At 45.5% G+C, this 27,391-nt stretch overlaps 1 protein-coding gene across 4 annotated transcripts in view; it reads right to left on the reverse strand.

Moving 5' to 3' along the window:
• The window catches only part of DENND1A (DENN domain containing 1A), a 973,091-nt gene that overhangs the window by 646,413 nt on the left and 299,287 nt on the right, over window positions 1–27,391 (reverse strand). For all 4 annotated transcript variants that reach the window (XM_073590695.1, XM_073590694.1, XM_073590697.1 and 1 more), the window contains exons 4-5: window positions 19,259–19,308; window positions 6,030–6,149 (exon numbers count right to left, since the gene is read on the reverse strand). In XM_073590695.1, the coding sequence (XP_073446796.1) occupies window positions 6,030–6,149; window positions 19,259–19,308 (170 nt within the window). The remainder of the gene's footprint in view (window positions 1–6,029; window positions 6,150–19,258; window positions 19,309–27,391) is intronic.

Below are 27,391 nucleotides of genomic sequence, written 5' to 3' on the forward strand. Positions count from 1 at the left end.
CCCTTGGACATTATGTTCAAAGGAAGGTGACCTCCGAGCCAGACGAATAGAGGGAGGCAGTCTCCTATAGTATTTATTACAGTGTAGAATGGCATATACAAATGGATCCAATGGATGAGATACATCAACGGGAGTGTGTGCAGGTACCATCTACGTCACGAATTATGGCTTGTAAGCAGGTCCCTCCATCACCATCAATATATATTTAGGGAGGTTCTGTGGCTGGTACTCTTATAGGGACCCTGTGGTTGGGTACTCGGACATGAGAAGAATATTATCTTAATATCATGTACACAGATTAGCCATTACAGTAAAATAAATTACGGTACCTATAAGAGAAATAGCCTTGCATTATTTTGTGACAATGATAAATGTCAGGAAGTGTGATATTTTAAAGGAGCTGTCCACTACTCGGACAATCCCTTCTGAATCCCCAGTAAAATAATAACACTTAGGCTATGTGCACACGTATGCAGAAAATTTCTGCATAAAAACCGTACTCCTTCCCAGAAAACGCGTGTTTTTTTCCGCGCGTCCCCAGACACATAGCAAATAGCTAGAAATGTGGAATTTTCCACGAAATTAATGAGCATGCTGCATTTTTTACCACAAAGCGTTTTTTTTAGCGGGAAAAAAACGCATCAAAAAGTGCAAAATGCATTAAAATGAACGGGAAGCTTCTTTTAAGCGTTTTTTGAGTGGATTTTTTGGCAAATCCGGGGAAAAACATGAAAAAAAACCGCTGTGTGTGAACACAACCTCATACTCACCATCGGTGCCGGCGCTGCTCCGGAGGTGTCAGCATTGTCTCTCCCGGGGACCACATGACATTGTTATGGCACGCGATTCCTGAGGCTAATCATTGCAGGGTTCACGCTCCTCCACCTTAAGACAAATCAAGGTATGGAGAGGAAGTAAGAGAGCATCCGCTGATCTCACTCCTAGATGACTTGGTTAGTGCATCTCCAAAACAGTAGGTCTTGCAGGATGTTGCCGATACGTAGTATAAGGAAGGAGAATTGATGAGGAGATTACAATGTTTGGACAAGCAATGGTCATCAATAGATCAGTACCACAGGTCAACCCCTGTGCATTGCTGAAAGTGCCTTCTATGGGCAAACAAGCATCAGAACTGGACCATGGAGCAAAGAAAAAGGCGAACGATATATTTATTTACATTAGGTTAACAGGCAGGGGGTCATCAAGCTTGGTAGCCTCGGATATGTAAGCCCGGAAAAAGCAGGCTCCAGCAGATATAGTGCTGAGAAAGTTAATAGGGTGTGTCAAGGCCGGGTTTACAAGCAGCCAGAGAGATGGGTGGGACTGGCTGCTCACATATCCCCACCCTGGGGTACAGTATGGCAGCTAAAAAGGAGACCAATTGTCTCCTTCAGTGTCTGTGAGTGGAGATAAACAGACCTCCAGTGGAGTTTCTCTTCGTTAAAGACTAAAGAGCTTGACACTAACCTGAGCGGGCGAACCCACACTACTTGTATGGACGATTTATGTGTTCACTTCATGCCAAAAAATGCTGTTTTGTTATTCTAAGCGGTTTAAGGAAAGATAATAATCCAGCCTGGACATTTTACTAAAACCTCTTCCCATGCCTACCTCAAAACGCAACCGATTGAGTAGATGCTGTCTGCATCATTATAGTGTTAAATCCAATTTTCCAGGGCTTCAGATGCAAGTTCCAATCGAGCCACTGAACGTACGGTAAAACGCAATGTGAACATAGCCTAAAGGTTGGGAGGTAGAGTAAAGAGTAGATGTTACTTTGTAAATGACTGCGGGAAAATCCTACGACACTATCTACGACAATACTACCCCAATCATTACACAAAGATTGCCAAATTTCTGCAGGACAAAATTTGGTTGTCATAGTAAAACACGGCACCTATATTTGTGAGAATAAGGTATGAAACTGATCCGCCTTGTACATGTTTTTCCTTTAAAAAAAAAAAAAAGCGTGAGTGAAGTTTCCCATGTGACCCACACGTTTAGCTGACACCACAAAGGACATGCGGTTCAAGGTCCTATAAACCCTACTGACAACTCACAAACTGCAGCAGCCTCACAACTTTCTCCAAAAAACAGGCGCTTGTGTAACTTAAATATACAAATGCTGCAGTGAGATAAGTTATGACAGCCCTAGATAAGGGGTCTCCCGGCTGAGACAGTTCTGTGTAATTCATTGACTCATCGCAAAATGCACAAGACATCCCGATATGGCCGAAAGCCCGGTTTAAAAAGTGCATGGGGGTTAAAGGGACAATAAGAAGTGAAAAATGACAGGATGTGAGTGAGCATCTCTGAAGATGAACACGAACTTAGTGTGTTATCACCAGCTGACATTATAAAACAGCTATATAACAGTGCATCCTATATGTGTGGTTACATCTGAGCATAGTATTAGGCTCTGCTCTAAAAATACGCGGAATTTCTGCATCACTCTTATAATCGGTTACGCCGTCTGTTATTATAAGGAAAGGAAACGGGAAAGCAAAACACAAGTTTATTCCAAAAAGTAAAGAAGCAGCCAAGCTGGACCAAAAAAAGCTAACAATTCTGTAAAATTGTTATTCAACTTTTTTGTTCAGGAAAAATACATATCTTTGTACCGTGTTAGCCAGTAAATAGAAAAATATTAACATTTGAGCGTCGTCAGTGGTTGATACCTTTTAATGGCTAACTGAAAAGATAGTAACAAATTGAAAGCTTTCAAGACTACTCAGGTCAGGTCATAGAATGCCAGATGAAGGGACCGGAGTAGTCTCGAAAGCTTGCAATTTGTTACCATCTTTTCAGTTAGCCATTAAAAGGTATCAACCACTGAGGACTCTCAAATTTTAATATTTTTCTACTTTTTTGTATTCATTTGAGCCTATTTGGGGAACAACATAGGAGCTAGACTTGGCCTCGGTTTACATTGACATCATGATTCTATTTTACATGCTTCATGACGTTTATGACAGATCCGTTACGATTAGAGATGAGCGGACCTGTGGAAGTTCGGGTTCAACCGAACTTTAGTCTAAAGTTTGGTTTGAGTACCAGAATTGTACCCAAACTTGAATGTGAACCTGAATCTCATAGAGACCACTGGTAGCCCAAACTTTGGAGTGTTTAAAATCTCTCCCTCTCAGCTTCACCCTCTATCTCCCCCCACCTCTTGCTCTCCCTTTGGACTCCCGAACTGTAAAGAACAGAAAAACGGATTTCCAGGAGAAGTCAGTGTTTGGAGTTCAGCACTAGACACTAGTCTGGTATGAACCCCAGACTTTACAGTTCGTGTTCGCTCATCCCTAATTACGACATTGCTGTGTAGACCAAAAGAAATTGTAATAGGACTGGGGTACAAGTTGGCTCATTATGAATATGATAGGGGTCGTCTGGTCTTCTGATAAAAGCCTTCAGTCACTAAGTGACTGCAGACTTCTGAATACTTGTGTGCATGTTGTCAGGATTCCCCAATATTGCCATTGGTCGCGTGCCAACTAGACAGGCACGCCTTCTATCAATTTACTTGTATTGAGAGAAACTAGGCAAGACTAGTCGGAATGTGACCAGAACTATTCAAATCACATACATGTGGTAATTTGAATGCCTGCACTCACCGGCAATAACGGGGATTCCTGCAGTAACATACATATAGTGCCTGCAGGCTTTTATCAGAAGACCAGAAAAACCCTTTAATAGAACAGCGCTCTGCAGATTTAAGTCTTTACCTTGGGCTCCATTCACATATCCATGGTCACTGTGCGAGCAGGCCCGTGATTTACTGACCCATCTTGAGTGTCTTGACCCAAACAAGACAGCTTCATAGGCACTCGCGGTCAATCCATGAATAACATGTCTGAAAGTGGTTATGTGGCAATATTTGTTAAACAGTTGAGAGCTGGCTTATAGGGTACCTAGCTCCAACAGATGGCACTAGATTGTCAGCTTTCTTCCTTTCAAGGGAGACCTAATTTGCATACCTTTATCCAAAGGAAGCATTGACTGGCCTATAGGCCTCCTTCAACAGTGTGGTGGTCTCTAAAAGGAGAAACCAGACCCCCCACAGACCAGAAAAAAGGCACCAAAATCTCTGGGTGTCCATCTCAAGCTCAGACATGACAAGTCCTCCAAAGGAGAGCTGCACTCTTTGGCATACATTGGAATACTCTACTACTGAGAGTCAAGTGAGTGTATTCACGAAAATCTAATGTAGGTACTAAAATATATCCCCTCTTCTATCTCCCTAAAAACAGACACAATGACTAATTAGATTTACTTCACTTAGACCAAATATTCAGTTCCCAAAATACACCAGGCAAGGCACACAAGTCAGTTGTTGCCACCCACTAGAATAAAGTACTTGGGGCACCTGACTGACCAACCCTAAACATATAATACAAATATTCAGATAGCAGAGATGAATTTGCCATAAAACTCTTTCTTAGTTTTACTTGTCCCTGGTCCTATTATTACTAATGACTTTTCTGAAGAAGGCCAAACTAGGTTAAAACATCAAACTCGATTCACTCTGGAATAATAGCCGATATAACAAATATATGAACTTCCAAGGAACGTGTGCTGAAGTTCGGTTTATATTACACAGAATGGATAAAAGATCCATACTGCTTTTGCACAACAAATTGTTCAATGAAACCTGGGACCAGTTGAGCTAAATTTTGGGAATATAACTGGAAACGTGACATTGTGGATGTGTTTTCAAGACCCTCTTATTTAGTATCCTGGCTATTTTTGCATTTAGGAAAGTGAACCAAGTTATTTTGTGCCACCAAAGCACATCAAATTGCATCTTTATGACACAATCTGTAAAAGCTGTAGGTAAGGAGTTGACAGCATTCAAATAACTTTTATTTCTAAGCTGTCTGAGCCTAAAGAAGGCAAAAGGTGTCTTCATTGTGCTAATAGAAGCTGGTCCTCAAGGTTTACCAAAAAGCTCGCTTAGAAGGGGAAAAAGTATCTTCTAACAGTTTTGCTGAAGTGCTTCAGGAAATACTTGGCAATCACTATATGGCGCTGGTTAAGTTTCAAGTGAAGAACTATGGCAGACAGGTCAACAGAACAGATCTTTGATTGCGTAGCACTGATGAGGGGCAAACACCCCGAAACATATGTCTGCAAATAAAGTATCTGGTTTGGTGAAAACATGGGAGTGTACTTGGAGAAGTGAGAACATCCGGGTGTACTTGGAGTAGTGAGAACATGGGAGTACACGTGGAGAAGTGAGAACGAGAACATGGGCGTGCACTTGGAGAAGTGAGAGCTTCCACCAGGATGGAGCATACTGGACTCTGAAAACCGTTAATGATTTAATGAGCACAACAGCACATAATAAGAGGCTACATTTGGGTACTATTTTTTTAAATTTACTATATTATGGAAAATCTAGGGGAAAAAACTCACTGCTACATCAATTGTGTTCAATTTATGAATACATTTATTACAAATCTAAATTTTGAGCCAAAAAAATATTTTTTTCTGATTTTACCTAAAAGAAAAGATGCAGTTTTCTCATTGAATATCACTGTTCTAGACACAAAATCAAAATTTGCCGGGTTTAAAGGGGTTTTCCAACATTGAAAAACTGGGCCTAGGGTAAAAGTGAATAAAACAAGGTTACTGATTTGGCTACCATGGTCACGGGGGTAGTCAGGGAAGTCATATGTGGGTGGATGCGTTGGGGTCAGTGAATCAGTGTCAGATTTGTAATGTATTCGTAACTTACACTATTTTATTAAATTTGACTCTTTTTGGCACAATTTTTTCAAAAGTTGTAAATCCCCTTCACTAGCAAATATCTATACTTTTAAGACAAAAGCAACTAAAAATACCACTTTCAGAGCAGCAGCAACACTTGCCCCTATTATTGAACATGATGGGATTACTTTCTGTATGACCATTAAAAAATGCAAGGAATCTATCATCGAGGCAGATTCCAATACTCATCCTGATGATAAATGAGCTGAAACGTTGTAGACATGACATGTACAGCACACGGACACAGCTGGCCTTACCTTAAGATACAAAAGCAGCTTTTAGCGCCTGAAGATAACCGGCAGAAGCCAAACCTATGCTTGCTGTCAATGTCAGTCAGCACAAATGTAAAGTTTTGCCCGACTTGGCTGGCAGAGAGGCTGAAAAAGGAAGAAGACCCGTGAGATATAAATAAGTCTCAAAGCCCCCAAATGTACAACATATAAGCAATAAATATATTTTATAAATATATATATATATATTATACACAGCTCTGGCAAAAATTAAGAGACCACTGCACAGTTTTATAAAAATCATCTTTTCTCTACATGTCTGACAGCCATTTCATTCCAGTGTCAGTTGAATTCCAACCAGAGAACACCTCATTCTACTTAATGTGCCTCTGATTAGGTGATCACCTGAACCAAATCTTATTTAACGAAGGAAAGAATAAAAAACCCTGCTGTTGTGTTCACAATCCTCTTGCAATAGGACAAGCTGGATGGCAAAACAAGTGCTAGCAATATCCCAAAAGTAATAGGAATGAAAACATAGCTTTTAACCATGTCAAAGGAGTTGAAAAGAAAAGTTTTGAGTAAGGAAAAGAAGGGCTCAATTCTGGCTTTACTAGTAGAGGGGTACAGTGAGCGTCATGATGCCTCCATCCTTAAAATTTTTAAGATGGCAGTCCATTATAACAAGGTCAAGCAGCAGACATTGGGAACAACAAAGCTAAAAACCGGCAGAGGGCGAAAATGACTCTCCACTGACCGGGATGACCGTCATCGTATTCGAATGTCACTCAGCAACTGCAGGATGACATCAAGTGACCTACAAAAGGAATGGCAAATGGCAGCTGGGGTGAAGTGCACGGCAAGAACAGTTCGTAACAGGCTCCTAGAGGCAGGACTCATGTAAAGCTAGAAAAAAGTCTTAGTTACTCACCGGTTAACGCTATTTTTCGGAGTCCATAACAGCACCACCTGGGAGGGGATCCGCCCTTCAGGAACAGGAAACCTACAGACACAAAAAGGACGGCACCTCTCCCACGTATCAGTTGGATTACAGAGCACACGAGGACCTCCGAGGTTAATGGCATAATTTATGTACAATATTATTATTACTTAACTATTTATCACCAGTGGATATATACAAGAGAAAAAAAGTGCACACCCAAACTTAAAGGCCAGGGCGGGAATCTACGGGTGCTGTCATGGACTCCGAAAAATACTGTTAACCGGGGAGTAACTAAGACTTTATTCGGTCGTCCATGACAGCACCACCTGAGAGAATTACAGACAGTAATAACTACTTTAGGGAGGGACTACAGCCTGCAGAACCGTGACACCAAAGGAGAGGTCTGAGGAAACACCCGGGTCTAGCCTATAATGACTATAGAAGGTGCTCGGAGAGGACCAAGTAGCCGCCTTACATATCTCGTCAATGGAGACTTATGATCTTTCGGCCCACGAGGTTGCCATGGCTCTGGTGGAATGCGCCCTCAGCTTCCCAGGTGCCGATCTGCCTTTTGAGGTGTATGCTAGTGAAATAGCCTCTCTAATCCACCTGACTAGTGTGTTTTTTGATGCTGTAAGACCTTTCCTAGCACCTTGATGGGAGACAAATAGGGCATTATCCTTCTCCCAGGGATCGGTAACTGTCATATATTCTATGAGACATCTCATAACATCTAGGGTATGTAGTTTCTTTTCCTTCTTGTTAGCTGGATTAGGGAGGAAGGATGGAAGGACTATTTCCTGTGTCCTATGAAAACTAGAAACTACCTTAGGTAAGTATGCTGGATCAGGCCTAAGTATTACCCTATTGTCTCTGAACTGTATATAAGGAGGAAGCCTAGACAATGCCTGGATGTCGCTTACTCTACGAGCTGACGTCAGAGCTACCAGGAAGGCTACTTTGAGGGACAGATTTTTTATGGAAGCTGATGAGATAGGTTCAAATGGAGCTTCCGTCATAGCCGTGAGAACTAGGTTCAAGTCCCACGGCATGAACCTATCCTTTAATACTGGTCTGGATCTACCTGCTGCCTTAATGAACCTACTGACCCAGTAATTACCCGCGATGTCGCAGCTAAAAAGGGCCCCCAAGGCTGATACTTGTACTTTAAGGGTACTGGTGGAAAGCCCCATGTCCAGACCTTACTGTAGGAATTCTAAGATTTGAACTATAGGTGCTGATTCCCCAGCGACTATTCCTGAGTTCTGAAGGAATCTTTTCCAGATTCTAACGTAAATTTTGGTTGTAATGATTTTCCTACTTTTAAGAAGGGTGTTAATCAGGTCTGGGGAGAAACCTTTATTTTTTAGCAGTGACCGTTCAAAATTCACGCCATCAGATGTAGGCCAGCCACCTGAGGATGGTAAACTGGGCCCTGGGATAGGAGATCTGGGATGTCCGGAAGCACCCACGGGTCAGACACAGACAAGGTCCTGAGGCATGAGAACCATGCCCTCCTGGGCCAAAATGGAGCGATCACTATAATCCTTGCCCTGTCCTTTCTGATTTTCCTCATCACCAGGGGTAGTAGAGATGGGGGAGGGAAGGCGAAGGCTAGCCTGAAGTCCCACTTTTTCAGAAAAGCGTCACCGCCAGAGGGTCGTCTCTGGGATTTAGAGAGCAGAATTGTCTCACTTTCCTGTTTTCCTTGGTGGCGAAGAGATCTACCTCTGGTTGCCCCCACTTTTGTACAATCAAGTCGAATATGGAGGTTTTTAGGGACCATTCCCCTTGTTTTAGCAGATTGCGGCTTAAGAAATCCGCCGTGGTGTTTTCTTTCCTTTTTATATGTAGAGCTGTTAAAGATAGAAAAAGCTGCTCTACTAGTTGGAACAAATGCTCTGCTACATTCATCAGGGGTCTGGAACGAGTCCCGCCTTGGTGATTGATATAAGCCACGGTGACCTGATTGTCGGAAAACACTCGCACGTGATGACCCTGTAGATACACAAGGAGCTTTTTAGCTGCCTGCTCCACCGCTGTCAATTCTTTCAGGTTAGACGACATTTCTACCTGATGATGCTCCCATAGGCCCTGGACTAAAATCTCACCCATATGAGCGACCCAACCGGAAGGGCTTGCGTCTGTGGTGACTATGCGGGTTATGTTATATTCCCAGGGCACCCCCCTGGATAAGTTATTCTTCTCTAACCACCACTCTAGGGATTCTCTCGTGTTCCGGGATAAAGTTAGCTGGCCCTCCAGGAAACCCACAAGGACTCTTTGATGTAATAAAACCTAGCCCTGTAGATTCCTTGTATGAAACTGGGCCCACTGGACCGCGGGGATACAGGAGGAGAGAGAGCCCAGAAGGGACATGGCTTTCCTGAGGGACATGGTGGGATTATTGGAAGCGTTCAGGAGCTGATAGTGTAGGCGAACTAACTTCTCAGGAGGCAGACGGCATTCCTGCTTCTCAGAATCTAAGATTAGGCCTAAGAATTGCTGGACTCTCATTGGCTGCAATCGAGATTTTTTTGATGTTAAGAAGCCAACCTAGCCGCTCTAGGACCCTTTCTAACTGCTCCAAACAATGTTCCGCCGTTTTGCCTATAATAAGGAAGTCATCCAGGTAGGGGACCACTAGAATGTCTGATTCACGCAAATGGGCCATAACCTCCGATACAACTTTAGTAAATACCCGTGGAGCGACTGCAACCCGAAAAGGGGAGGGCCACACATTGGAAATGTTGAACTGATCCATCTAACTGAACCGCCACTCTGAGGAAACGCTGATGGGCTGCATGAATGGGTATATGGTAGTAGGCGTCTTTTAAATCTACCACCACCATAAAGCAATTTCCAAACAGCAATTTTATTGTGGAATTGATTGTTTCCATTTTGAACGGACGTATGACCAGAAACTCGTTAAGGGCTTTAAGATTTATTGTAGTCCTGAAGGAGCCGTCAGGCTTACGGACTAGGAACAGAGGGGAGTAGAAACCTCTTCCCCTTTCTGCCTCCGGCACCTCCGTCAGGACCTTCTTGCGGCATAGATCATGAACCTCGGCCTCCAGGGCTGCTTGTTCTGATGGGGAAGATCTAAGTGGGGTAACCTTAAATCTGTTTTGGGGGACACAGGAAAATTCTAGCCGTAGTCCCGATGCTATCAACCCCAGGATCCAGTTGCTACTAGAAATCAGCGACCAGGCCGGGTAGAAGGCAGCTAGTCTCCCTCCTACCGGAGCAACTAGTCATTGGGGTGGCTTTTTAGCCTCACGCGCTGGCCCTTCCTGGCGTCCCCCTCCTCCAAACATAAATCCTGTACCTTTCCTTCTTTTTTCATCCCATCTGCCTTGATCCCTGGACGACCTCCTACGGAAATATCCCTTCCTGGTAAAGGGACGTTTATAAGAAGGATTCGGCAGACTGGGGAATTTCTTTTTATCATGCCCGACTTTTTCTAAAAGTTCGTCCAGCACGTGACCGAATAGATATTCCCTCTCACACGGAATGGAACAGAGTCGGGACCTGGCCTGGATATCTCCCGGCCAACATTTTAACCAGAGAGCCCTTCGAGCTGCATTCGATAATCCTGCGGTCCTGGCCGCCATCCTTGCCAAATCTGCCGAAGCATCAGCTAAAAAAGCAGCTGCGTTTTGAATGATCGGCAGGGTCTTCTGGATGGATGCTCTTGAGGCTCCGTCTTTCAGCTGAGAATCCAGTTGATCCAGCCAGACCATCATGGATCTGGTTGTGCACGTGGCGGCTACTGCTGGTCTTAGAGCGCCATCTGACATCTCCCATGTTCCTTTTAGAAATGAATCCGCTTTTTTATCCAACGGATCTTTCAAGGAGGCCATGTCGCCAAATGGTATAGAGAATTTTTTGGAGGCTTTGGCTACTGCTGCGTCAAGCTTAGGGGCCTTGTCCCATCTGCTTACCACTGGGTCATCAAAGGGATAACGCCGTTTAAAGGCCGGTGGTAAGGTGCCTCTCTTTTCAGGCTTTTTCCATTCTCTGTCTATCAGGCTCTGGACCTTGTTATTTAGAGGGAAGGCCCTGCGCTTCCTTGGATCTAGACCACCGAACATAATATCCTGGGCAGAGAGTTCTGGTTTTGTGTCCGCTACCCCCATGGTGGATCTTACTGCTTTGACTAGTTTATCCATTTGGTCTAAGGGGAAGCAGAAACGGCTAGAGTCTTCCTCCGAAGAAGATGACGAGGAGGCAGGGGGCTCTCAGGAGTCATTGTCCTTCCTAGGGGCGACCGAGGACTCTGAACCCGAAAGACTAGCTTCTCTTATCCTAGAAGACTCCCCTTGTGATAGGGCTTTCATTTATGTCCTGATTATTTCTCTCAGGCTTGTGGTGAAGTCAGGCGTCTCTTCCGCTACCTGTATAAAAGGGGGAAAGTGTAAGGGCCTGTCAATCTAGCCATGGACTATCGTTTCCTTTTAAACCCTACTGTCTGTCGCACGCACGGCTGACAACTTTTTAGGGTTGGCATCTGACAAGGGGCAACTACAGAGGGCACACTCCCTGTGCTTCTGTTTACCCGAACTTATCTTCCCCTGTGAGAAAAAAAAAAACATAAGGGAATACTGCATCAGGGCACTTTCACGGAGATCTCTTACCCATGCAGTCGAAGCAGGTACCGGATCACGGAGGGAGGCAGCGGGATCCTTCAGTCTGGAGGAACTTCTGCGGCTCTGCCCGCTCGTTCGTCCTTGCTTCTTCTGCTGACCACTTGTATGAGGCTTTACTGAGGTCTTCCTCTGCGGGTGCTCCTGCACCTCATCCTGTTGGTCTATGGGGGCTTCCGTTGTATCCATTGCTGCAATGGGCCTTCAGAAGCACCCCAGCAGCGTCCCAGCCTGCCTTATATTGCCTCCGGATATCCGGCCAGCAGGGTTCTGTCCAAGAGCACCTCCCACTTGGGACCCTCCCGTGACCTCCCCGCCCCGTGCTTCGCCCCCCCCCCACCGGCCATTGCACGCGACCCAGGACAGAAGCGCTTTTGCGGCGCATACAAAAAAGTCGGCCAGCACCCGACTTCCGGTTTCTGCGTTCCCGGCCCCGCCCCCTTCGCTGCGCCACTTCCACCGTTCAAACTGAGACCACGGGACGCGCAACAGGGATCTGGCACGGCGCCCCCGACACGGTATGCCTCCAGCCCCCCGTGCGCCGACATGTACCGCTGACTGGGCGCTAACGCAGGACCGGGCTGAAGATGAAGACCGGCACTCTGGAGACGGCTGTCCTCCGGACCCCTTGCTCCACCTGCTCCGCACACTGCCGTGGCGACCTGCCCGGCTCCACCGTGGCGCTTCCAGGAACCCCGCACTGACCGAGGTAAGAGACTCCCCACTACCTGGGTCGGTCAGCCGGCCTGGGAATTTCCTTGACAATCCATGACAGACGATCTGTAGGAAGTCCTGTCCTCTAGGAACAGTAAACCAACTGATGCGTGGGAGAGGTGCCGCCCTTTTTGTATCTGTAGGTTTCCTGTTCCTGAAGGGCGGATCCCCTCTCTCAGGTGGTGCTGTCATGGACGACCGAATAAAGTCTTTCATCAATGAGAAGCAAAGGAGAGCCAGGCTGAAGTTTGCCAAAGACCATAAGGATTGGACCATAGAGGACTGGAGTAAGGTAATCTTCTCTGATGTGTCTAATTTTCAGCTTTGCCCAACACCTGGTCGTCTAATGGTTAGACGGAGACCAGGAGAGGTGTACAAGCCGCAGTGTCTTGCACCCACTGTGAAATTTGGTGGAGGATCGGTGATGATCTGGGGATTCTTCAGCAAAGCTGGAATTGGGCAGGTTAATCTTTGCGAATGATGTAGGAATCAAGCCACATACAAGGTTATCCTGGAAAAACAGTTCATTCCTTCTGCTCAGGCAATGTTCCCCAACTCTAAGGACTAGTTTTTCCAGCAAAACAATGCGCCATGCCACACAGCTAGGTCAATCAATGTGTGGATGGAGGAACACCACATCAAATCCCTGTCAAGTCCAGCCCAATATCCAGACCTGAACCCCATTGAAAACCTCTGGAAAGTAATCAAAAGGAAGGTGGATAGTCACAAGCCATCAAACAAAGAAGAACTGCTTACATTTTTGTACCAGGAGTGGCATAAGGTCACCCAAAAGCAGTGAGAAAGACTGGCGGAAAGCATGCCAAGACGCATGAAAGCTGTGATTAAAAATCATGGTTATTCCATAAAATATTGATTTCTGAACTCTTTCTGAGTTAAAGCTTTAGCATTGTTGTTTCTAAATGATTATGAACTTGTTTTCTTAGCATTATGTGAGGTCTGCAAAATTTAGTGCTTGGAAATTCGAAGACATGTTGTCAGTAGTTTATAGAATAAAAGAGCAATTTACATTTTATTCAAAAATATACCTATAAAAAGTAAATTCAGGCAAACTTCAAATTTTGCAGTGGTCTCATAACTCATGACATAGCAACGGTAGTGTATACAGTATATATTTGTGATATATGGTTGTTTGTGCAGTGCAGTATATACAATATATATATATATATATATATATATATATATATATACATATATAGACACACACACACACACACACACACTACCATTCAAAAGTTTAGGGTCACTTAGAAATTTCATTATTTTTGAAAGAAAAGCACAGTTTTTTCCAATGAGGCTAACATTAAATGATTCAGGAATACACTGTATACATTGTTAATGTGGTAAATGACTATTCTAGCTGCAAACGTCTGGTTTGTAATGCAATATCTTCATAGGTGTATAGAGGCCCATTTCCAACAACCATGACTCCAGTGTTCTTACGGTACTATGTGCTTGCTAACTGTAAACAAAGAACCACAGCATTCACATAGACATAGAGCCACGGCATCCACATAGATACAGAGCCACGGCATCCGCATAGACACAGAGCCACGACATCCGCATAGACACAGAGCCACGGCATCCGCATAGTCACAGAACCACGGCATCCGCATAGACACAGAGCCACGGCATCCGCATAGACACAGAGCCACGGCATCTCCAAAGTGACAGAGCCACGGCATCCGCATAGACACAGAGCCACGGCATCCGCATAGACACAGAGCCACGGCATCCGCATAGACACAGAGCCACGGCATCCGCATAGACACAGAGCCACGGCAGCTGCATAGACACAGAGCCACGGCATCTGCATAGACACAGAGCGACGGCACCTGCATAGATAGAGAACCACGGCATCCGAATAGATACAGAGCCACGGCATTCGCATAGACACAGAGCCACGGCACCCGCATAGACATAGAACCACGGCATCTCCATAGAGACAGAGCCACGGCACCCGCATAGACACAGAACCAAGGCATCTCAATAGACAGAGCCACGGCATCCGCATAGACACAGAGCCACGGCATCTCCATAGACAGAGCCACGGCATCCGCATAGACACAGAGCCATGACATCCGCATAGAGACAGAGCCACGGCACCCGCATAGACACAGAACCACGGCATCTCCATAGACACAGAGCCACGGCATCCGCACAGACACAGAGCCACGGCATCCGCACAGACACAGAGCCACGACATCTCCATAGACACAGAGCCACGGCATCCGCATAGACACAGAGCCACTGCATCTGCATATACAAAGAGCCACGGCATCCGCATAGACACAAAGCCACGGCATACGTATAGACACAGAGCCACGACATCTCCATAGACACAGAGCCACGGCATCAGCATAGACACAGAGCCACGGCATCTGCATAGACACAGAGCCACGGCATCCGCATAGACACAGAGCCACGGCATCCGCATAGACACAGAGCCACGGCATCCGCATAGACACAGAGCCACTGTATTCGCATAGACACAGAGCCACGGCATCCGCATAGACACAGAGCCACGGCATCCGCATAGACACAGAGCCACGACATCCGCATAGACAAAGAGCCACGGCATCCACATAGACAGAGCCACGGCATCCGCATATACAAAGAGCCACGGCATCCGCACAGACACAGAGCCACGGCATCCGCATAGACACAGAGCCACGGCATCCGCATAGACACAGAGCCACAGCATCCGCATACACAAAGAGCCACGGCATCCGCATAGATACAGAGCCACGGTATCTCCATAGAGACAGAGCCACGGCATCCGCATAGACACAGAGCCACGGCATCTGCATATTCAAAGAGCCACGGCATCCGCATAGACACAAAGCCACGGCATCCGCATAGACACAGAGCCACGACATCTCCATAGACACAGAGCCACGGCATCTGCATAGACACAGAGCCACGGCATCCGCACAGACACAGAGCCACGGCACCCGCATAGACACAGAACCACGGCATCTCCATAGACACAGAGCTACGGCATCTGCATCGACACAGAGCCACAGCATCCGCACAGACACAGAGCCACGGCATCCGCACAGACACAGAGCCACGGCATCTCCATAGACACAGAGCCACGGCATCCGCATAGATACAGAGCCAAGGCATCCGCATAGACACAGAGCCACTGCATCTGCATATACAAAGAGCCACGGCATCCGCATAGACACAAAGCCACGGCATACGTATAGACACAGAGCCACGACATACGTATAGACACAGAGCCACGGCATCAGCATAGACACAGAGACACGGCATCTGCATAGACACAGAGCCACGGCATCCGCATAGACACAGAGCCACGGCATCCGCATAGACACAAAGCCACTGTATTCGCATAGACACAGAGCCACGGCATCTGCATATACAAAGAGCCACGGCATCCGCATATACAAAGAGCCACGGCATCCGCACAGACACAGAGCCACGGCATCCGCATAGACACAGAGCCACGGCATCCGCATAGACACAGAGCCACAGCATCCGCATACACAAAGAGCCACGGCATCCGCATAGATACAGAGCCACGGCATCCGCATAGACACAGAGCCACGGCATCTCCAGAGACAGAGCCACGGCATCCGCATAGACACAGAGCCACGGCATCTGCATAGACACAAAGCCACGGCATCCGCATAGACACAGAGCCACGACATCTCCATAGACACAGAGCCAAGGCATCCGGATAGACACAGAGCCACGGCATCCGCATAAATACAGAGCCACGGCATTCGCATAGATACAGAGCCACAGCATCCGCATAGATGCAGTGCCACGTCATCCGCATAGACAAAGAGCCACAGCATCCGCATAGACACAAAGCCACGGCATCCGCATAAATACAGAGCCACGGCATTCGAATAGATACAGAGCCACGGCATCCGCATAGATACAGTGCCACGTCATCCACATAGACAAAGAGCCACGGCATCCGCATAGACACAAAGCCACGGCATCCGCATAGACACAGAGCCATGGTATTTGCAAAGACACAGAGATGTGGCATCTATATAGACACAGAGCCATGGCATTTGCATAGAGGCAGAGTCATGGCTTCTGCATTGGCACAGAGCCGTGGCATCTACAAAGACAAAGATTATGGCATCTACATAGGCGAAAAGCCATGGCATCTACATAGACCCAGAGCCATGGCATCAACATAGGCACAGAGCCATGGCATCTACATAGACGCAGAACCATGGCATCTACATAGACACAAAGACACGCCTCCATGATGAAGCAGTGCGAAACGCGCGTCGGGGCATAAGGGACGCCCAGGAAGCACCACCAGTTTGCAGTATGTAGTTATGGCAAATGTTACGTGTTACAGAACCACTCAGCACCCAGAACATGTTGTGCAGTTATATGTATGTATAATAGGTTCTATGTGAGATGCATGTCCCTAATGCATCAGCCCACAGGCTGCACCCCTGGGCAGAGGGGACACGATATTCTCCTTTTGTCCGCCCTCCCCCCACCTTTGTAATTCCCACAGTAAACATCGGCAGGCTCCGGCCACCTGCGGCTTCTGTAATGCATGTCTGGCCTGCCGCTTTTCTATTGGCCTGCCCTCTGTATCTGTGTGATATATTCTGTGTCCTGTGAGTAAAGTGGTCAGACTGGAAATACGTGGAGAAGCAGTGATCTTTTATATGCGCCCATGTAACCAAGGAATTCCAGCCAGTGTCATTCATTCAGACTCCAGCCAACGCAGAGCGGACCTCCGAAAACACGGGGTGGTACTGAAAGAGGTACCCCAGCTTGGGCAGACCCCGTTACAGCGAACATCTATGCATTTTGCATTTTTTACAATATGGAGCATGTGACACTGATAGGGAGTACATCCTGGGGTTATATGTATATTGTCCTGGTTTGTCTAATTAAATATGCCTGAGGGTAGTTTATGATCACAATAGTGGACAATATCTCCCTGTACATTCTGTGTCTTTCTTTTTGATTGTGCAATGTTGCCATATACGAGTGCCTTGTAAAACGTTGCAGTGTTGTGCTCCCATAATTTATGGGTCTCTTTTTGATTGGTCTGGCACCTTCTTTTTATATCTATTTACATTTTTTGGTTGTATCATTTAATAAAAAATGCACTTTTTATGATGTACCATTGTGTGGCACCTGTTCTTTACTAGAATTTAAGGTTACCACAAGGTGAGATTGTTGTTTCATGGTGTATCACCCTCTTGTGGGGATTGATTACTAGTTTGGGCGTTTTTTGAGAAGATAAAGACAAAGATTCATAGCATCTACATAGACACAGAGACATGGACTCTACATAGACCCAGAGCCATGGCATCTACATAGACACAGAGACACGGACTCTACATAGACGCAGAGCCATGGCATCTACATAGACGCAGAGCCATGGCATCTACATAGACGCAGAGCCATGGCATCTACATAGACACAGAGACATGGACTCTACATAGATCCAGAGCCATGGCATCTACATAGACGCACAGCCATGGCATCTACATAGACCCAGAGCCATGGCATCTACATAGACCCAGAGACATGGACTCTACATAGACCCAGAGCCAAGGCATCTACATAGACACAGACACATGGACTCTACATAGACCCAGAGCCATGGCATCTACATAGACGCAGAGCCATGGCATCTACATAGACGCAGAGCATTGGCATCTACATAGACGCCAAGCAATGGCATCTACATAAACACAGAACTATGGCATCTACATAGAAACCGAGACATGGCATCTACATAGACCCAGAGCCATGGCATCTATACAGACCCAGAGCCATGGCATCTACACAGACCCAGAGCCATGGCATCTACATAGACCCAGCGCCATGACATCTACATAGACCCAGAGCCATGGCATCTACATAGACACAGAGCCATGGCATCTACATAGACCCAGCGCCATTGCATCTACATAGACCCAGGGCCATGGCATCTACATAGACCCAGAGCCATGGCATCTACATAGACACAGAGCCATGGCATCTACATAGACCCAGCGCCATTGCATCTACATAGACCCAGCGCCATGGCATCTACATAGACCCAGAGCCATGGCATCAACATAGACACAGAGCCATGGCATCAACATAGACACAGAGCCATGGCATCTACATAGACACAGAGCCATGGCATCTACACAGACACAGAGCCACGGCATCCGCTTAGACGCAGCGCCATGGCATCTACATAGACGCAGAGCCATGGCATCTACATAAACAGAGAACTATGGCATCTACATAGAAACAGACACATGGCATCTACATAGACACGCATTAACAGTAGAATAGTTGCTTATAGTATCACAGGATAGCAACAACTGTAGAGGGTGCACATAATTGGGATGTCATGTGCTGATGTGCTGTAGTGCACGCATCCTCAGAACAATAGCTGTTGTCAGGTGACAGGAACGGCATCTTATCCGATGACATCCCATTCCAGTAGCCTGCCAGGACCAGGACTTGCTTTATCTGTATTAGTTATTTGCTTAGTGTTATTATCTCATTTTGGATGATATTTTGGGAGCTATGGAACCAAATCTTAGTTTTTACATATGAAAAAAGTCACATGGTCCCGAATAAAGATGATATCTTTTTTTTGTAGAGATCTGATGTGCCTGTCATGAGAAATCTAGCTTGGAAACCATATGAAAATTAGCCTGAAATTGCACAGGGGCTGTGTTATTCACTTGGAAGAAGTTGTTCAAGTGAACTGACACACTCATAGTGCACTCCCAGATTTTTTTGCATACGTCTTCTATGCTAAATTTTTCATGAATGGCACATCAAATCTTTCTTTTGATACTAAGCTAGGTAAATCGGGAAGTTTAAGAAAACTGCTATACGTTATAAAGTACAATAATGTAGTGAGTACAATATGTTTCTTAAAAAAATAGATAAAAAGTAGAAAGGTCTACCTGTCTGCGGAGAACGGGAAGCAAAATTTGGTGACAGTCTGGAGGACTTCCTGCAAAGAAGAAAAGAACAGTCATAAAAAATGTTGTATCCATGGTGCCTGTAGTGTTAACGGGGGTACACAATTATTTTTAAAGAAGCTAAACTATTATGAGTACATGCAGGGCACTAATAAAACAATATAGAATAGGTAAAATGTGCGTTTTATGCCACGGTGGAATCTGTTGTCAGGATTTCACACACCCAAAATTTTTATATGCGCAAGTAGTTTTTTCAAAGACAAGTCCAGGATTACCTTGATATGGCCGGTCCGATCTTTCATTAGTGAGAAACAAGCATTTTAATTGATATGCAAATTAAACTGAAGAACTAGTGTAGACCTGAAGCTTCTGTCACTCCAGCTCTATTCCCTGTCCAGCACCACCCCCTCCTGCTTGACTGACAGTCTCCATGCTGTGTGACTTCAGGCAAAGGACCTGGCCAGTCTGTACTCCATTACTAAGAAATCAGCATTTTAATTGATATGCAAATGAAGCTGAAGAGCTATGGTAGTCCTGAAGCCTCTGTCACTCCAGCTCTATTCCCCGCACAGTGCCGCCTCCTCCTGCTTGACTGGCAGCATCTATGCTGTGACTTCAGACAAGGGAGCAAAAGGCAAGCGCGAGGTGGCGGCGCTGGGCAGGGATTATAGCTGGAGTGACAGAGGCTTCAGATCTACCCTAGCTCTTCAGTCTCATATGCATATCAATTCAAATGCTGATTTGCCAGGAACAAAGGAACGGACTGGCCATGTAAAGCTATTGCTGGACTTGTCATTGACAGAACTACATGCACATATAAATAGTTTGGGGAGGGGTGAAATCCTGCTGCAGCTTCTTTTTAAAATATGGACAGACTTGAGAAAAGTCTATAGCACAAGTAGAACTGATAACGTGATTGTTCAGACTGTGCTGTGCGTAGAAGTATTTAATAAAAACACACATTATTACTAAGAGCTATGCAATCTACTAAATCAACCTGTTTGCAAGAGAACATATAGAAAGGCCTGCACATTTTTATAGATCAATAACACCAAGTTTTGGGATACAAAATAAAAGTGGCTGGTTTGCAAAGGATAAGGATGGATTTTCACATGAGACCAGCTAAACCCCTCTCCAATAAAACAGTAACACCTATATAATTTGTGAATGATCCCACAGGAGGCGACAAAAAATAAACACATTAGGCGATCAGTAACAGTTTTGCTTTACTCCACTTTATCACAAATGCAAAATAACGAATACAAGAAGGAATTAATCAGAGCGCAAAAATGTGAAATCTGCTGAGAGGTATTGCCCCTCAAGGGATAGTCACCAGCCGCAGCATATGGGGTGCGGGAAGCAAAACCAACCCTGTGCGACTGCCAGCGCTGGTGCTTGTTACCTAGAAACCAGGGCTCGGGGAGCAAAGCGGAGCAACGTGTCACAAAAGAACACAGAGCAAGTGACAGCGGAGCTTCCAACAGTATCAAAGTGACTGCGCTCGCTTATCACTGCTCGCTTCCTTATTGTCCTATCATTCATACTGACTCAAGCAGGAAAATTGCAGAAACCTACAGAAAAAACTGGAAATACTGAACCAAATGATTATGAGCCACCGCTATAAATTGTATTATGTCAGAATCATATTTCATAAAGTAGCACATTTTTTGTAAAATACAGACGTTCACATCCGCACCTGGGATTATCCGAAACTCTAAGCAGGAGTGGACACTTTTGGGTGGGGTTTACTTAAACACCACCCTTTTCATCACAGGATAGGCTCCATTTTCCAGGACTGTTTCCAAAAATTCAGGACATTCTTTGCTGCTGTATGGAATAGTTGCTAACAGTCAAGGCAATGGTATCGAACATTGGAAAAGTTATATACTGGGATCTAAGGGGTAATGTTTCTCCTTTTGCAGAGAGACAAGCCAATCCTGGCATGTCAGAGTGAGGATACTTATAGGCCATGCAATGCTCCTCTGGGAAATTACTAATGCATATTGCCTCTTCAGAGAGGACAAGGACTAATACTGTGGCTTGGCTTTTATCCAAAATCATATGACAAGACTCATTAAAAAGAAATTTGAATATTTAATTTTTCAGATGAGCATATATGGCATATAAGTCTCCTCACTCTGATATGACTGGCCTGGATTGTCACTCTCCACAAAGAGAAAGGTTACCACTTACATCCCAGTCTTAAGCTTCTCACTTGGCCAAATCAGGTCTCCTACATTGCACTGATGAGGGGCAATACTCCGAAACACCGTGTCTGCAAATTGAGATTCTGATTTGGCTTTTATCGTAAGTCATGTGACAAGGCTCCTTAAAGGGTCGATATTGACTTTTAGGATCGCTAATTCCTATAGGTGGCGCTAAAGTCCTAGTCCTCTTCCTCTCTGAAGAGGCAAATGGCACATAAGTTATATAAAAAGGGCATACCAGGGGTGCAACTATTTTGGATTCAGGGGTTACAATCGCACCTGGGCATGGAAGCTTAAGGGGGCCCAAAACGACTCTGTGGCCCATATGGGAACAATACTACTGAAGACATGCGACTGTCAGTCTTTGGGAGATTTTGCATTGGGGCATTAACATTGATACTTAAAAGCTGCTTTCCTGTGAGGTATCAACCCCAATGTTGCAGTTAATGTGACAAAGCAGTCTTTACTTAAAGCGGTTGTCTGGTCCAAAATGAAAAGTCTGCAGTCACTCTGTGTGACTGCAGACTTGTGAATCACCCCAGCAAACGCATTATGCACTGAAGGAATTCGCTGGGGGGGGGGGTACATACGTGGGTGGACCTCTACTTGCTGTCCTAACAGGTAAAGTTTTTCTATTGTTTAATTGCATACAATGATAATGTTTATATCTATGTAACCTGTTTGGTCATTCTTTACTATTTGGGACTGGCGCAATGTATCATCCAATACTATATTGCAACAATGCTTTAGTTATGCCTTATCCCTTTTTAGTCCTTTTATCCCATGTATGCCCCAGGTGTTCGCCTTTGTGCTGCTATGGTCAATTTTGACTTAATTTCCCCCTTTTCCTTGTCCCTGTTTACATTACAATAAAGTTTTCATTTTATCTTTTCTACTACTGAGTCTTTTGGACTTATTTTGATCGCTCTATTTTTTCTGGTGGGTATTTGTTGTCTGCCCTGTGAATGGTGGTCAAGTATGCAATATACATACTCCCGGCCAGAACCCATCTAGTGGGTGCAGCCATGCTCCATACACGTGTATTGAAGGCGTACATAACGCTTTCCCACTCAGTCAACTTACAACATCAAAGGTCTGTGGTCATAAATGAGCCGAGAGGAACTCTGTAAGGCTAAGTGCACATTGAGTCTTTTTGCTGATTTTATGGAGCAGAAACTGAGTGTAAACTCAGGTTTTTTAGGAGTTTCGAGATTTGGTTGGAGGATGTGAAAAGTTCCCCTTCGGTTTCCACTACAAAAACCTCAACAAAAAGACAGGAAAAACACTGACTGACAGAGTCTCAGAAAACTCATTCTCATTCATTTCTTTATAAAAGACGATATGAGATGTGGACACCCATATTTTGCAGGTATGTCTCAGGAGGATTACCTGACATATACTGTCATAAGATGTCTCTAGATTTCCCTGAAAAGAAAAGGATAGCTGAATATCCCATTTTATCCTTAACAAAAAAAAATTATATTGACATATGTTCTAATAGATGTGAAAACTCTTTTGGCCTGCTCTGGGTAAACTGGGCCCAAAGTAAGTTTTAGTTATTTGCCAGGAGCTTTACCCAGTGAGTCCACAATGTGGCATCCTGAAGACCCAAATTTAACATTTTCTCTATAAATAACCGATGAGGATTGCTTCTGTCATGATCTGACAGTTTTAAATCACTGGGTGAACTTTTTTTACTTTGGAAAGTTCCAAGGTGTCTTGACTGTCCCCGGTGGTGGTTTTGATATTGCACTTTAGGTTTTGTGCACTTAATTAGGGATCAGGTGTGACACCCTATAAAGGTGTGCTAGGGGGTGCAATCACTTCCTGTGATATTGTGAGTTTGTGTTCACTCTGTTTTTGGAGAGCCTGGATGAAGGATGGAGCTGGTGAGGAGTCCTGCGCAGCTTAGCCAGGGGGGATGTGTTTCAGCTATGGTGTCTGGACGAAGGGCTGGCATGGCGTGGTGGAGTCGCAGTGATGGTGTCAGCGGGAAGTGTCTGCATGGGCTGGTGGAGTGGCGACTATGGAGAGTGGCACTCACCATGTGGGACTTGGCCGCTGAGCTGGACTCAAGCATGCTCGACTTCGTGTCAGCAGCTGAACTCATCCTTGGGACTCTGGTTCTAAGCAGCTGCAACTGGTGTTGGACTCTGCTCCAAGGTTGCACTAAGGTGGAGGATCCTGTTATGGTGATGGATCCAGGTGGAGGAGAAGATGCACTCAGGTGGAGGGCTCTGTTGCTAGGAGCGCACGCAACAGAGCAAAGCTAAGTGGTGTTTCCCCTGTATTGTCTCTTTCCTCATGTGTGTTATTAGTGCAGTGGTGGGATTAGTTTCCGCACCGACCTATTCCCTAGTGAGGGTTTAGGGTCAGGGCGAGCTAGGGCGTTGAGGTACGCGTGCGGCGCCCGGTGCGAAACCGGCATAGGGAACGTTAGGAGTGCAGGGACACTGGCTCAGGGGAGCTCAGGAGGTCTCCAATTCCCTTTTCCCTATCGCAGGGCCCACCATTGTTAAAGTTTCCCAGGTTCCCCCTTTATTATTTGATTATTGTATGTATAACGTGTAATACCTAAATTCGCCAGGTGGAGGCGGTGTATCCACCTGCACGTGTTATTATTTAAATTCGCCCCACTGGAGGCGGTGTATCCAGGGTCACGTGTGTTATGGGTCCGCCTTGCGGTAACACCTGCGCCCTGACACACGTGACCATGACATCTTCTAGCAGGACTTGTCGTTTTGTTGGTGACCACCACAGGTATCACCACTTCCCGGCTGGATATCAGTGGTCTTCTCCTTTTAACCTAAATCAAGTGCTGATCCATTTGCAGGCAGAGGAATACTTCCAGAAAACATCCTCCCATGGCTAATTGAGAAGGTGCGGCGGAGAAGCGAGATAATGTGTCTGATGGAGCTGTGCTCTCCTATGTGACTGGCTGGATGACTCTTATGTAACGAGTGGCAGCTGATAATGGGATAGTTATTTATTCCGGGCGGTATGGAAAAGAACACAAAGATGAAGTACTTCTGGGCACTACACAACATATGCCTAAAGCAAAAGGGAAACCGGTATAATAAATTAAACATCAGCCAGAACGGGACTTCTCTTCTGGTGGCAAATAATGAATTATCAATGGTAACTGAACGAATGATCCTCACTTCATTTATTCCTGAACCGCCTCCATTGTTCCCAAAACAAGCAATATCAATCTAATAACGTGCCCAATGGAGTGGAAATGAGGAACGTGCCACTTTAACCGTTTCTGGCCTGAACCACCTGTGCCAGTAAATACAGCTGAGTTTTTTTTTTTACAATCCATAAAAGGTTGACACATTATGTTATAGCGATTTCCTAGTATAACCCTACTGATCCATGGCAAGCTAGCAGGGATGGGAAAATTTTCCCCAAAACAACTATGGATGTTTTTCAGATATCGAGGACTTCACTGTGCCTGCAGTATCCATGTGCTAGGAGTCTCCATGTGTCGGGAAGGCTCCATGTGCCGCGAAGGCTCCAGATGCCTAAATGTCAAGGGTTTTCTGTTTGTCTCATCCACAGTGCATCCACAGGATGAGCCATAAGTGTTCCAGTAGTGGGATCTCCAACTATCTTGAGAATGGAGCACCAATTTACACCAAGAAGAATAAAGAGGTGGCCACACATACACAACTATCCATGTAGTTACAAAAACTGACACGATACAAGTCTCAACTATGGGATCTGTATCTATCTGACACGTAATGAATTTTCTACTGGAATCTGTGCACCAAGAAGAAAAAATTAATGGCCGCAAATACACATCTTTCTCTCCATTTATTTGTATAGAAGTTACAGAAGATTGCCAAAATTCACATCTCAGATTTCTAACATTAATGTCATTTTCTATTCATATGCCATTAATGTCTGAAAAGGGACAACCCCTTTATTTATTTTACTCACTTATATGGCGCCATTAATTACACAGCATTTCACAGACATTATCAGCACTGTCCCCATCGGGGCCCACAATCTGGATTCCCTATCACTGTCTTTGGAGTGTAGGGGGAACCAAAAAACCCAGAGGAAACTCGCGCAAATCTGGGGAGAACATGCAAACTCCTTGCTGATGTTGTCCTTGGTGGGATTTGCACCCAGGACCTCAGCGGGGCCAAGCTGCAGTGAAAATCCCTTTAACAGGATCCATAAGCCATCCATTCACTTCTTTAGGGCAGAAGACTGTGCTATTCCATTCAAAGAAATCCACACATAAAAGAAAAAATAGACTGCACGGTACAATTTTTTTCATCTGAGAGATCGTTCAGAGGTCAGGTTTTTTTCCAATTTTTTTAACGGATAGCATTCGTACCAATAACAGTGAATAAGTTCTGTTCGCAAGCTTGTGAATTTTCCTGGATGTGGCAGTCCATGCAAATAACAGCAATGTGTCCGATATTAAACCAAATGTCCAATAAAAATTAGTAATGCAAGTCTATAGGTCGGTGAAAAAAATCAGACAGCACTCGGATGACATCTGATATGATCCAATTTTTATAGAATGTTAGGTAGGAGAAGGTCAAGAAACTAACCCCCCCCCCCGGCCCACACTCGAAAAAAAACTGCTGAAACTCGGATGACACTGATGAAAATAATTTGTGAAACTTGGTCTGTTTTTCTTGTACGTGAAAAAAACATGGATTTTTGTGAGAGCTCACCGTAAAATCGTTTTCTCCGAGACGCTCACTGGGGGACACAGAGACTGTGGGTGTATGCTTCTGCCGCTAGGAGGCTGACACTAAGTGAAAAAACATGGATTTTTGTGAGTACTCACCGTAAAATCCTTTTCTCCGAGACGCTCATTGGGGGACACAGAGACTGTGGGTGCTGTGTCCCCCAATGAGACGAAGGAGAAACATGGATTTTTGTGAGTACTCACCGTAAAATCCTTTTCTCCGAGACGCTCATTGGGGGACACAGCACCCACAGTCTCTGTGTCCCCCAATGAGACGAAGGAGAAAAGAGGTTAGCTCCTCCTCTGCAGTATACACCCTCGCCCCTATTGCGGGCGGAAATCAGTTTGGTGCCAAAGCAGTAGGAGGACAACAAAATCAGCCTTAATACAGGTACAACATGTCTAACGAAAAACACCACCCCTATATCAAATAAGTACGGTAAACATATATTAATTTAAACAAAAGAAGAGCCAACTGGCTAATAGGGTGGGTGCTGTGTCCCCCATTGAGTGTCTCGGAGAAAAGGATTTTGCGGTGAGTTCTCACAAAACTCCATGTTTCTCGTTCGCCTCATTGGGGGACACAGACTGTGGGACGTCCAAAAGCAGTCCCTGGGTGGGAGATTGACTCACCGATCCAAGCTACATGCACCTCTTGTTTAAAGGTGCGCCGCCGCTGGTTGGAGAATCCTTCTACCCAGGCTCGCATCCGCTGAGGGCTGAGTATGGCTATTGTAATGTTTGGCAAATGTGTGCAGGCTGGACCAGGTTGCTGCCTTGCAAACCTGTTCCGTCGAAGCTTGATGCCGAAGCGCCCAAGTGGCGCCCACAGCCCGAGTAGAATGCGCTCCGATCCCTGCTGGAATCGGCGTGCCTCTAATGTGGTAGGACTCCTGAATAGTCAAACGAATCCATCTGGCTATGGTCGATTTTGAGGCAGCGAGTCCCTTCCTGCGCCCTTCGGGGAGCACAAACAGTGTGTCCGTCTGACGAAAGGGCGCCGTCCTCAACTCGTACCTCCGGAGGGCTCTTAACAGGTCTAACGTGTGAAGAGCCTTTTCCACACGGTGCACCGCTGCTGGACAAAAAGAAGGCAAGACAACATCCTCATTAATGTGAAATGAGGACAGGACATTCAGGAGAAAAGGAGGGGCTGGTCTGAGCACCACCTTATCCTTAAGGAAAGTGAGGAAAGGA

This window comes from Dendrobates tinctorius, unplaced genomic scaffold (assembly GCF_039654945.1).
Source record: "Dendrobates tinctorius isolate UK_male_01 unplaced genomic scaffold, ASM3965494v1 ptg000120l, whole genome shotgun sequence".
Classification (NCBI taxonomy): Eukaryota; Metazoa; Chordata; class Amphibia; order Anura; family Dendrobatidae; genus Dendrobates; species Dendrobates tinctorius.